General features: G+C 34.6%; 1 protein-coding gene across 6 annotated transcripts in view; it reads left to right on the top strand.

The window, feature by feature from the left end:
• Positions 1-760: 760 nt before the first annotated feature.
• Positions 761-13,917, top strand: part of CWF19L2 (CWF19 like 2, cell cycle control (S. pombe)) — a 92,315-nt gene continuing 79,158 nt past the window's right edge. For 4 of the 6 annotated variants that reach the window (XM_023535387.1, XM_023535386.1, XM_023535385.1 and 1 more), the window contains exons 1-5: positions 761-927; positions 2,449-2,559; positions 3,302-3,424; positions 8,964-9,077; positions 9,832-9,954. In XM_023535387.1, the coding sequence (XP_023391155.1) occupies positions 823-927; positions 2,449-2,559; positions 3,302-3,424; positions 8,964-9,077; positions 9,832-9,954 (576 nt within the window). In that variant the 5' untranslated portion in view covers positions 761-822. Of the gene's footprint in view, positions 928-2,448; positions 2,560-3,286; positions 3,425-8,963; positions 9,078-9,831; positions 9,955-13,917 lie in introns of all 6 variants that reach the window. The other 2 variants (XM_023535389.1, XM_011368134.2) reach the window with 2 other exon arrangements.

The following is a 13,917-nucleotide window of genomic DNA, read 5'->3' as shown; positions in this document are numbered from 1 at the left end:
TTTATGTTAACTATTTTTAATGCCTTTAAAGTAGCTAGTTTATATTATTCTCCAGCCTCTTTATCTTTACGATTATGTGAACTCGGTGTGTTCTATTCTCAGAACCCTCAAAGAATACTTCAGAATGTCTTATTCTTCATGAAATAAAGTTTGGGAGATACAAACATAAAACAAGAAAAGTCACACAAATAGGTAATTGCACACCATAAAGAAAAATGCTTGGATCGTATAAGAAAAATGCTTGGATCATATAAGAAAATAATATGAGGTCAGAGAAAAAATAATAATGTAAAATTTATAACAGCACCGATAAATTATGGAGTATATGCCTTTAAAGTAGCTAGTTCATATATTGGGGAAGAAAATCCACCAAAGCAAAACATTTCGTCTTCAAAGCAATTTTGCCCTTCTGACCAGCCTCCCTTCAGCCCACTGCTCCAGCACAGGGCAATTCTTTGTCGAGAAGGGCACTTTGGTGGGAAACTTCTGAGATGTACGGACTTGAAACCTCTACGAGTTTCTAACTTACTCCGGCGATTTTAAAAGAAAATAGGTGAGAATGCTGTTGGTATCGTGAAAAGCGCGTAATAAATGTACAATGACATTAATCCTGCTCAGGGCTATGCCACTACACCAAGGAAAGTAACAGCTCAGCTTGGTTTTCAAGTCTCTAAAACCTGGTGTTAAGAGTAAACGCCAGAGCCTTTCTGCGCATGTTCTATTGGTGGAGCAGCGCCCGTTCTCTCTAGTCGGAAGTCCGGTTTGTTTGTTAAATTACGACAGTCGTAAACTGAGATTCCGTGACGGTTTCCTAGCTTTACGATGATAACAAGTATGGCGGCTGCCAGTGGTAGATTTGAAAGTGCGAGGAATATCGAAGAGCGTAAAGAGCAGACCCGGATTGCTAGAGCCGAGGTGTTGCGCCAGGTACCTCCGGTTCGGGGCTTTTAGAACCGTTTAGAATTGTGAGGGTGGAGGTTTCTTGGGAGCTAGGCCTCTAGCTCTCCTTCCCCACCTCGCTTTTTCTCTCACCATCTCAGTATCTCACCTTATCTGATCAGAAGGGGGTCTCCCTTTGGGATGCTTGCAAACTTGAATATCTTCTTCCTCTTAGGTGCTCTGGCAGGCGCCAGTTGCTCATTTTCTTTTCAGGAAGGCCTGTTTTTTTTTCCCTCTGAGTTACTACTTTTTACATAATGCATCCTTGATATTTACGTCACCTCCTGCGCACTTTCGAGGCACTCCGCCGCTAATACTGTTTCCCCGGCGTATTTCACAGCTCCAGTCCTCACTCCTACTGTTTGTGAAATGAAATTTTTCGTTTTCAGGAACACTTGTAAGGCGTATTGCAGTAAATTGGGTTTGGCCGTTTCATTTTCCTGTCGTACTGTTGGTATCAGTTCCTGGTTTATTGTAAACCTTTACTGATCCAAACAAGGATTGACACAAGAGAGCCAGAAAATTTAGCCCTTCGGAACAGATTGAGAAATTTTATATTTCTAATTAAGATTGAAATGCAAAGAGTTAACTTATCAAGAATCGAGGAAGTAAACTATTGAATTATCCGACAAAATGTAAGTGTGGCAGCGAAGTGAAAAGTGAAGGAGAGAGCGTCATAGAGTGTAAGTGAGGATTTGTTTTGTTTTAAGATGGAACAGTTTTAACAAGTTTAAATATAGAGAAAGAGCAGGTAGAGGCGACAGGAAGAAGGCATAATGCCTACAGCTAGATTTTAAAGGGGAAGAGTGGGTGATAAGTTTTGGGCAGGTAAAAGGTCAGTATTCTTTGGTTTCAACATATGAAACATATATGTATAATAAATATTTTACACCCTTGTCTCTTTGATAGTTCAGGAAGCTTTTGGAGGGAATATGGTTTGTACACTGTGATAAATTTTATAAGATAGGTATAGAGCTTAAGAACCAAACCCAGCTTTAGAGTTTGAGGAGAGAATTAATGGCAGGAACAACCTCCTAGGAAGAACTTACTTTATTTGACTAAGGTTGAAGGATGAATAAAAATTAAAATGATCATTTGTTTTTAGAAAGATGACTGTTCCTGAAGCATTTTTGGGCAGTGGGTAGAGGGTTATGGGCAGATGAAGGCTTAGAGGTCAGTCTCCTAACAATTACAAATGTTTCAGGCAGTAGCACTGGGATGGTAAAGGGAAAAGAGATTCAAGTCATAATTGAAGTTAGAAGCTTAAGGAAAGAAGAAGGTCTAGAATAGTTCCCAAGATTCTGTCCTTGATTAATGGCTGGAGATTGGTAATGTGGAAAGAGAGGTATTTTTATTTAAAAAAAAATCTTTCCTACACTTTGGTAGAAGCAAATTCCTGGTAAGGGACAGACATTTGATTCACGAGAACATATATGAAAGTGGGAGAATGTATTGTTTTGTGAAAAACAGTTGAATCAATTGTTAATTTTTCTTTTTTCATCTTTTTAGGCTAAAGCCAATTTCGAAAAGGAAGAAAGGTGTAAAGAACTTAAACGACTTCGGGGTGAGGATACATGGATGCTACCTGATGTGAATGAGCGGATTGAACAGTTCTCACAGGTGAATATTAACAGGTTTACTTGCTATAAGCATGTCTGACTTCTTTTTGCTACTCCAGTTAATATTGGAGAAGCTACTTCATAGACTATTTTCAAAAGTTACAGAATGAATATCACATAGTGGGCATTACAGAATAGTTTTTTGTTTTTTGTTTTTTTGTCTCTGGAGAGATTATATATTGTAATATTTTGGACATTATGACATTGGACAGATTTTGTTACTTGAGTTAGCTAGTAGAAAGCTTAGCTTCAAATTTCTGGCCCACTTGTAGCAAGCTTATGAAGGATCTGAAGAAGTATGCATTTTAAGCTTAATGTCATGTTTTTGCTTTTTTTTGGTCTCAATCCTTGTTTTCTCTTTCCATAATTTTAATGTATGCTATATTTTCAATGCCTAATCTTTACAAATTCTTTTGGGGCCATAGATGGAAATATACATATAAATGCATACACACATATGTTTGTGTGTGTTTATTTTATTATATCTGTCAAATGAATCTACAAATAAAACTAAAACTTCCCTCATATTTTCAGATATCTCAGCTCTATGATTTATTAGTAGTGCACATATTATAGAAGCATGTTAAGATTTCTTAGATCTTATTCATTCAGTCATATTTCTTGTCTCATTTCATGAAAAATTTAAAGTCTTTGGAATATAGATTTTTTCCTTAAAATACTTCCTTTTAAAGTAAGATAAAATTAAATTCACTTTCTAACCTCTTCAGCATGATTATTTATAGGAACACTCTGTGAAGAAAAAGAAGAAAAAAGACAAGCATTCAAAAAAAGTAAAGAAAGAGAAGAAAAAAAAGAGTAAGAAACAAAAGTATGAAAAAAACAATGAGTCAAGTGATAATTCATCAGTAAGTATGTACTAAAACTAACCAAGGCAGCTACCTGAGAAAATTTTATTTAAAGAAATAATGTATTGGAACTTAAAATATATGAGAACCTAAAAAAAAATATTACTAGTTAGGATATGAAAATGCCTGGGAAGCATCTGACTTGGAGATATCCAGGAAGTAGTGGAAATACGGATCTTAGGTTACAGAGAAATGTAAGAAGATGGAATGAGATTTGGGGATCATTGCTTATTGAAGCCATTAGAATAAATGAATTGCGTAGGAAAACTGAAAAGAAAGAACAACACTGTGGAGCCAGACAGGAAGTAAAACACATTAAACAGAAGTGGTTGAAAAATTAGAAGCAGGAGAGAGCAGAACTGTAAAAATAAGAGAAAAGAGTTCCAAGACATTTGATAGTCTGTTCCTTCGGTTTGTTTTTTCATAGAAATTAACATTTAAATCTTTAAAATAGAATATATTTATTTATTTTTGGGACCAAAAGAGAATGCTAGGACTGCTCTGTCTAACCAGTTCTGGGATGAGCGGACTTAACAGAGGAAAGGAAGGCAAGTCAAAACCTTCATGCATTGTTTCAGGAAGAAAGAGGTATATTGTGCTTAGAAAGTGATGGGCTAGAGATGTTTAAGGTTAATCGGTCTCCTAGATATGATCTTCGAAGGTTATTCTCTCAAGTGAATCACCATATTCCCAAGTCTGGTCCTCTTACAGTTTTAGAAAGTAAATTTTTGGCAGTATGTCCTATATCCTAAGATGATAATTGGCTCATGAAAGGCTATCTTATATGAGAATGCAGTTTATTAATTCATAGTGAGAAGGACAACTGGCTAGTTTTGTCAAGTAGCCAGCATATTTTGTAATGGTAGGAATGTTTATATTGAAAACATTGTTTTGGAATGTAACTCAGGGCAAAAGGAGTTAGGAAAATTGTGAAAGAAGGTAAAGACACTATTTTTACACTTGTGGGTTTGGCTTGCAGATTCCATTGAGAAACTGATAAAAGTAAGTGATCTTTCAAAAAGAAATTGATATACAGATTTGTTTATTTCAGTGGGGTTTATCAAATTCCTTTGAGTTTATGCAGGGATCACATCCCGTGGGGCTAGATCTGCCCAGTTGAATAAACATTTTTGTCATTTCATTAAGGGCACTTACTTCCCCTTACTTGAAAGACATTATCCTGTCTTTTGTCTTCCTTTTTCTCCTGGAAATATACATCAGTCTTCTTATTGCAGCATACAGTATATACATATATACATACCTAATCAGTTGCATAACATATACCTTAGGGTAGTTTGAATGAATGCTCAGTGCCCGCATCATATTAAAGTGGATTGAAGAGGGAAAGAGAAGTCTATACTGACAGTGAAGAGAAGGAAAGACAGAAGAGTAGAGAAGTCAGTGTGGCTGGGAGTTCTTTTTGAGAAAATGTTTTTAGGGAAAGAAGGATAAATAATATTGAAAAGAATGACAAGTTTGGATGAGCAGGGTCCCAGAGGAAGGGGTAAGCTTTGATCAGAAGCATCTTCTCTTCTGAGCTAGGAAGGAAGTTGTGGAGATGTGTGCAAGAACAGATAAATGAGGAGGAGATATGGGGAGGAGGAGAGAACATTATTGGCGGTGTATCTGCTGCTGTTCTTGGTACTCTTGTGAAGTAGAGGATAAAATCATCTGAGAAGAAAATATGAGAGAAGTAGGATGTAAAGATTGAGGAAATAGTGTAAATTTGAAATAACTTTGCTTAGGTAATGAAAAGCAAATGAATTGCTGAGCAGTATTGAGGATCCATGTGAGGTTGGAAAGCATTATCTTGACTTTGTCAGGGTCTATTTTTTTCTTTTAACTTTTAAAATCAACTTTACTGAGGTATAATTTACGTATAATAAAATGTTCTCATTTTAAGTGTACTGTTTGGTAAATACACCTGTTTATCCCTGTCCTTTAAGATATTGCCGCCTTCCTCCCCCATGTATCTGCATTGGGACACTATAGATTAATTTTCTCTGTTCTAGAGTTTCATACAAATTATTCACATAATGTGATTTTTTTTGTGTTTTGGACTTCTGTAGCTTGACATAAATTTTTTTTTTTTTTTTTGCAATTCATGTAGTTTCATGTTATTAGTAGCTCCTTCCCTTTTATTTCTGCATTTTAGTGTATGAATATGCCACAATTTGTTTATGTGTTTACCTGTTGAAAGTCATTTGGGTTGGTTTTAGTTTTTGTTTTCAGTTTTGTGATAAAGTTACTATAAATATTTGTGTGCAAGTCCTTTTGTGCACGTTTTTGTTTCTCATGGGAAAATGTTGTTATTTTAGAAATGGTTGAATCATTTTTCACTCCTGTTAGCAATGTATGAGCATTCCAGTTATTCCACATCTTGCAAACACTTGGTATTGTCAGTCTTTGTACTTTTGGTCATCCTACTGTATGTATATATTTAATGTGAAATCATCCCTGAAGACCAGTGATGTAAAGCATCGTTTTAGATGTTTATTGGCCATTCTGTGTTTTCTGTTGTGAAGTCCAATTTATCAATTATAGTCTTTTTTCATTATTTTTCTTAGTTATTGCTGTTGGAATCCTAATCTTCGTACATCTCAAGGTTGTGAAGATTTTCTAGAAGTTTATAGCTTTGGCTTTTTTGCTTATCAAAGATTCATTTTGAGTTAACTTTTGTTTATGGTGTGTAGTAAGTGTTAACATTTAATTTTTTGTATAGATTTCCAGTTCTTCCAGCATCATTTGTTGAAAAAGCTAACCTTTCTCTGTTTAATTACCTTGGATCATTTGTCGAAAATAAGTTGAGCATACATATTTGTGAGTTCATTTCTCGATTCTCTGTTCTGTTCCACTGAGCTACATGAAAATTGTTTTGGTTATTCTAAGTTCCTTCCATTTAAAAAATGAATTTTAGAATCAGCTTAACACCTTCGACAAAAATTAGTACAATTGGTGGTAGTTCAAGTCATGAGAATGGACCTGGTAGCCCAAGGGGGCATGTTTAGGGATTTAAAAATGTAGTGGACAAAGAATGGAACATTGATATTTAAGGGCTGAGCAAAGGAGAATGAGTGCATGAAGGAAATGAAGAAGAAACAAAGAATGGAAGAACTGAGAAATGTTATGGAAATCAAGAAAGTGAGTAATTAACAGCTAAATTCAGCAGAGAAGTCTAGAGAGAGAAAGACAGAAACATTTTTGCTGAATTGGGCAAAGTGGAAGCCATTGGTGACTTTCGAAGATGTTTTAGTTGATTATTGAGACAGTAGCCATATTGTAGAGTTTTGAGAAATGAATGAAAGTGAAGATGTGAAGGCAGTGGATGTAGACTACTCTTTCAAGAAGTTTGGCTTAGGATGGATGTTGGAAGATAACCTGCTGCTAGAAGGAGAATAGAGTCAGGGAACGTACCCCTTCTTCCCTCCACCACTAAAAAAGAGAGGGAGAAATGCTTGAGCATATTTCTAGGTCAACAGAGAGTTTGGTCAAAGCTATAGGAAGAGATATTTGATGGAGCAAGGTCCTGGAGAAATAGGAATGGTTGGGATCAAGATCTTTGGAGGAGGAGCTGACTTAAACAGGAAGAGTTTATAGGAACTATGGGTAGGCACAGGTATAAATAATTTTGTTGGACAGTGGATAGGAAGCTAAGGCCTCATTTTTCTTGATCAAGGAAGAGGAAAAATCATTTGCTGAGAGTATGGGAAATGGGAGTTAATAGGAAACCTGAGGAGGGTGCTGAAGAAGATAATGAGTGCCTTCTATCTGCCAGGGTATTAACCTAGGTCCTTGGGGATGCAAAGTAGGCAAAAGCATATATGGTTGCTGTCTTCATAGAACTTACTGCTTAGTAGGAGAGTGAGGCATTAATCAAATAGTCACACAACTAAATGTAAAACTGATAAGTGCTTCAAAAGGGAATAAGTGAAGGGAATAGAAGAGAGAAATGACCAAGGACCAGTAAGAGGAATACTGGTTGGGTTTGAGACTCTAGCTCACCTGAAGTTGTAGATCATGATGACTGGATTTTTCCAGGGTTGATTGCAGTTGTAGTGGTGAAGCAAGTGATGGCTCTGGTTAGTGAATTTCAAGTAATTAGTTAACATATGGTAGATAGATAAAATCTATCTACTAATTTCAAGTAATTAGTTAACATATGGTAGATAGATAAAATCTGTAGTTTTAGAAGAAGGCCTTTGATGGAATCCTCTGGAATACCAGCTTATTTTTAGATTGATCTTAGCAAACTGACGATTCCCCAATGAAAGTGCTAATTTTTCTTATTATAAACTTTAATGGATAACACCAAGAGACAGGAACCAAGTCTCTCTAAATTGATTTGTTGATGTAAATATGAGTAGACCAGAAATATGTTTATAATAATTATACTAAAGTATTGTAAGTACACACACACACACACACACACACACACACACACACACGTAGTTCTAAGGTTTTTCTAAATCTAGATCAAGACCTAAATGAATGCTCTGCATTGGGAAACAGTGGGTAGTTGAAATGCCAGAGCACAAATATGTTTATATCATGTGGATTATACCTTTTACTGGACAGATTTGTGTTCTCTAGTTAGGTAATTTTCAGGAACTTCGTGGAATGAAAATATTGATATCATTCAGGAAACCCACTTTTTCCTTCCTTGGCTTCAGAATTTCTCTGCTACGCATTATTAATAAGTGGTTTGTGGTGGTTGATTTCCAGGATCTTTCCTACACTTCAGTTGTATAGTTTTAAGGAATAAATTTTAGAGGCAGTCAGATCTTGATTTCTGTTCTGGTTCTCCTGTTTGGATACCATGTATTCTGGGCAAGTTACTTGATTTGGGGGAACCTTTCTTACCTCTAAAACCAAAATAATATTTCATGTAGGGTTGTTTTAAGGAGTCAGCATGATAGCATATGTGAAAGTACTTATTATTGTACTTAACAGAGGAGTTGATTGACAAATTTGTTGAAAACAAAACCCCAAACCTGGCATAATGCTGAGCACATAGGGAATGTTGACTAAATACTACTTAGCTGATTTAATAACCTGGTTTTTAAACCCAGTAAGCAAAGTGCTTTTCCAGCCTAGCTGTTAAATGAGATTTCTGCATTTTTGGATCTAAGGAGATATCAAAATTTGAAACTTCGAGGCAAACTCTTTTAGTTGGGTGTTTTTTCCTTTGTTCTGGTTAAGCAAAAATGTCAGTACTACTTGATGTTGGTAGGAACTGTAGCTTTGTGCTGAAGTGAGTTCTCTATCCAGCAGTTCTCATTCTTTATTTTTTGCTTTCCCTTGGCTTGATAATAAGCTACTAAGAACAGAAATAATTTAAGTGGTGCTTTGTGAGTTTATTCCTAAATAGAGAGTTTACATGTTCTTTCTTCAAATTTTCAGTGTAATTTTTTAAAGGGGAAGTATATAGTGTAAGAATTTTATCTAGGAAGCTGAATTTCTACTATTTAACAACAGCATAGAATTTTTACATGAAAGTATGCAAATCTGAGAATTTCACTTGTATGCTAATTATTCTTAGAGCTCCGAAGATGAATGGGTTGAAGCTGTTCCATCCCAGACTTCTGGCAAAGAAAAGGCCTGGAAAGTAAAAGATGAAAAGTCAGAAAAAGAAAAAGATAACCAAACTATTAAGGTAAGCCACCTGATTTTAAGCAAAGAAGTATGAACTTTTAAGAATAGATGAATGTTGAAATGAAAGATGAAAGATAATTAAAATATAAGTGGAAAAATTAGATTTTGAAACAATATATTTTTATGAATAATTTTGGCAGTAATACTATTTGCTGAGCCATTAGACCCCCCTTGTTTTTTGAGAAGGTAAGAGTTTATCTCTATTCTTGTCCTTCAGAGGGTTTTATACCTCTGGTTTTTGATAGAGAAGTGGTACTTTCCCCTTATGTACTTGAAGCCTTGTACTATTACCTCTATCTAAGCTTTTTATAGTTAGTAGAGTTCAATCACAATATTTCTTTCCTTTTTCCTCATGTCATTTTTCTTAGCAATACTTAGAGTTGAATAGTTCACAGATTTTGGGTTATAGTTCATATGCCTGAGGAAGAATGCTATTTATACACTGATAGCCACAGGGAAAAACAGAAAGGTAAAAAAGGACCTAATGTTTGAGTGTCTGTTGTGTGTCAGGCACTGGTCTGGATGCCTTAAATCTGTTTTCTTGCTTATTTCTTAAAACAGTACTGAAAGGTAGGGATTTTATCCCATTTTTTCAGGGGAGACACTAAGGCATAGAGAGATGAAGAAACTTGCTTTAAGTTAGATAGTCATGTAGAATTTCATCCAGGTTTGAATGCCTCCAAAGTACCTAGTCTTACTACTGTTTACTGTTAAGTTCTAATCAATTTAGATTGAAATAACTTATTTATTTTTAGCAGAGGGATGAGTGGATGACTGTTGATTTTATGTCTTTTAAAACTGTGTCATCATCATCATTCAAAGCTGAAAAGGAAACAGTAAAGAAAATAGAGCAAGAGAAAACCCAAGCTCTTGAACAGGTAAGATAATATTTAAAATACTTTAACTTTCTAATTTGTCTTTATTAAACTGATGACATTTATTTAAATGCAGCTTTCCTTGTAAGATATCATTTTTTGTGGAATTTAATAAAATTAGTGGAAAAACTATGAAGTATAAGTTCTTTAAAAATAAGTTTTCTGTAGGAAGTCAGTTTAAAGGTATATTAAATTAAAAATATATTGATTTTGGTTTATAGCTTGGATTCATAAGGGTTTAGGGCTTGAACTGTGCTTCCTGTGTGGTCTGAAAAATCTTTAGGTGAGAATTTATTTTAAAGTATTCTTGAGTTGATAGTGTCTTGAAGTGCTTGGCAGAAGTAACTTCCAATCCTTTCTTTAGGATCACACTGTCAGTTCGCACATCATAAGTTTCCCAGAAACAAGTTCTGTGGAATGTAAGCTCATAAAATCATAAAATACATGAAAATACAAGATAGTCTATGAATGAGAGTCATCTGAAACAATAAACAGCAAAATCAGACCCATAAAACCTTTATCTGTTGGAATATTTAATAGCTTTATTATAGTAACAGTAGGTATAGAAAACATGAATAAGGAATAAAAGATTATTCAGAAGGCAGATTTGAGAAAAAGCCAAGAAGAACTTAAAGAAATGAAAAATATTACAGTTGAAATTAGAAAGTCAGTAGTTGGTTAAACAACAGATTGAATACAGCCAAAAAGAGAATTAGTGAACTAGAAGGTCATCTTTAAGAATTTACCTTGGATGCAACATAGAGGGACTGATAAATGAAAAATATGAAAGAATGAACACAAGAGTCCTATGATCAATGTTGTTTTCTGTTTTTGTTTTCCTCTAGTTTAATTTTAATTCTGAAAATGTACATGTGGTTAATTGTATAGGCTTATTAAGTAGCTATCCATATGGAACATTGGAAGCTAGGAGTTTTTAGAACATCTTGACTAAGTTCCATAAAATGTCTTTGTCTCTGAGTTAGTCCTGAAGGAGTTGGGACTCATACTAAAAGGAAAGGGGAAAGTACAATAAGGGGATAATCAGTGGATAGTGGAGCAAGAAGGGGGAGCTGTATGAAGTCTGGAAGTTAATTTTACGCATTGCTATTACATGTTTGCTTGTGAAATCATGCTCTGCTGGTAGTGAGTGTTGATGTCTGGTAACCCTGGCTTGTGGTCTTATGTTTTGCTGATATTCATGCCTGTTCTCTATAACAAATAATAGAACATAGTAAACTCTTGAATATCTTTAACAGATTAAAATAGTGATTAGTCTTTCTTTGAAATACTTTTAATAAAATTAATAAAATACTTTTAATACTTTTTAATAAAATTTTCACTTTCCTAAGAATCTAATACTTTTTTGTGCTTGTCATACCAACTTTCCATTTTTGAATTTTCGGCTTTCTGATTAACCATTTTTTTCTTACAAATTCTTATATAAAATTCTCTGATTTAGTTAAGTCAGCATGTATTGATCTACTCATTCGCTTTCATAGTTTTTGTCTTTTGCATCTGTATTATCTTTTTTATTCCTATTGGTACTGCTCTAGTTCAAATGCCACTTATTAGTTGTATGTCTTCATCTTTCTGAGCCTCATTTATCTCATCTGTGCTGGAGCTGAGTTAATATGTGTTATGAACTGAAGACAGTCCCTGGAACTAAAAACCATTTAAGGTGTGATATGGTTCAGGCTCTAAAATTACTCTTGGATGGGCAATTACAATAATAACCTCTTTGTTTTTCAGCATCCTACAGTTGATGTCGGTTAATTTTTTCAAAGTAGGATTTTGGTCACGGTATTCTGTTTAGAAGTCTTCAATGATTTAAGTTAAGGAGAATGTGTCTTTATCATTTTCAACGTTTCCTTTCTAGGAGAAGAAGCTCCACTAGTGGTATTTCATCTTATCCTTTCTCATTCTGTCTTTGAGGATATAGAGTAAATTTTCTTATTGGAAAATTTGGAAGGATAAATGGGGCATACTTTGCTTGCCTCTGCCTTTCCTGCAGGCTGCATGCAGAGACTATGTGGGGAATGAGGTGAGGTGGGGTTGATTGAGTGGTATTTACACCCGGGAAAGTCTTCTTTAATGTGGGCTTCCGATGACAGTCCCATTTGGCTTTCACTGAAAGAAAATTTATCTTCCAATTAAGCTTTATCAGCAATAGAGTTACTTTTTGTCCTTTATCTCCTATACTTTTTATTGTATTTCCTAACTTGTTCTGGGCCTGGATTGAAAAGAAAGATGCTGTATTTATTGTTCTCCTTTAAAGGCCCCAAAAAGCTGCCTGCAAATAGAGTCTAAACACGTTAGATTGAACTCTTTTTCTTAGGTAATTTGTACCTCAACCAAATTAGTTTAATTACTTTCCTTCATATGTCTCTGCATTTTCGTTCATCTCGTTCTTTCTAAGTGAATTCCCTCTCTCTGTATTTCTGCCTCCTGTTTTATCTTTCAAGACCTGACTTGATATGTATGATGAAATTCTTCATATTTCCTTTGATTGAAATAAATCTCTTCTTCCTTTAGTTTCTGCAGCACTTATTTGCTCCTTTACTATATAGTACTTATAGTTTTCTGTAAAGTACTGTAATTTAATGTAATAATAATAAATCATCGATTTATTATTATTTTCTCCATGAATTTACCTTGTTGCCCTGTAAATCCTGGATTTAGTTCTGAAGTTGATAATCTGTGGTAATTTTTTATTTTAATTTGAGTAAGAATTCAGCTTGTGTAGAGAAGTAAATTATTAAGATTAGTGAGACTAGCCAATTTTCAAACATCTGCACATCAGTTTGAGTGTGTTGTCCTGTGCATATCATTATATTCTTAACACATAATAAATATTTGGTTTGAGAAAAAAAAATGCTGTTGCCGTAGAGCCAAATGTTAATTCTGGTAATGAGAGTGAGGATAAAGATAGTAAGTCTAAAGTGATGGTTCTTCACTGAAACTTTGGTTTGAAGCATGTTGATTTATGTCTTCTGGATTTTGAGGACATCATTTCTTTGGTTTTCTAGGCTAATGTTTTTCAAAATGTGGGTGATGAAATTATTTCAATCACCATTTAAAAATATGAAATATCAAAATGTATTACGTATAATAGAGATATATTTTGTTTCCTAAATCCTTAGTTTTGAGGAGACACAGACACACACATGCACACACACTCTTTCTTTGGGTCAAAGTCACAAAAAAGTTTGAAAATCAATGCTTAAAGCTGTGTCTGTGTCTATGTCTTCAGACCTATAGATGCAATCTGTAGCATTATAACGATGCATACCAACTTCTTTTTGTAAGCAGGAGATCTCCCCATCCCAGTCCTTGACTTCATGTAATGAGACTGGCTTCATTTCCCTGTTTCAGCAGCACTTTCAGTGTTTATCTTATACAGATTGAACTAAGAACTAAGAACTTTGTGTTTGCATATAGAGCCCAAAAGGCCTGTGGCTTCAGTTCTGCTTGCTTACTGCTTTGCATTTCTGTTCTGGCCCACAGAGATATTTATTTTGTTTTGAACTCAAGTAAGTTTTATATCTTGTATATCTTTTCTGTTTATCCTGAGCAGGGAGGTTGTGATGAATGGAACTTTAACAAGCCATCTTGACTAGAAGACCTAAGAGATTGATTCATGTTGATATGTTTTATTTCTATTTTATTTTTTAAACACTGTATAGTGTTTCATCATCTAATTATGACATACTGTAAATATCCATTTCTTTTGGAATCTGTGGCCATTTACATTGCTGTTTTTCACTATTACACACTATTATAAACAGTGTTAAATGAAAGCCCTTATACAGTTTTTCTCATGCACATGTGTGCAGATTCTCCATGGTGCATATCTAGATGAAATGCTGAGTTATAAAGTATGTACTTATCTTCTTTTACAAAAACTTGCAGAGATTATAACAGTTTATACTGCTATCAATTTGTTTCTTTACCATACTATCTGTATTG

Source organism: Pteropus vampyrus, unplaced genomic scaffold (assembly GCF_000151845.1).
Source record: "Pteropus vampyrus isolate Shadow unplaced genomic scaffold, Pvam_2.0 Scaffold139, whole genome shotgun sequence".
Lineage (NCBI taxonomy): Eukaryota > Metazoa > Chordata > Mammalia > Chiroptera > Pteropodidae > Pteropus > Pteropus vampyrus.
The sequence above is the reverse complement of the archived record's forward strand: the minus strand, read 5'-3'. Positions and strand labels throughout refer to the sequence as shown.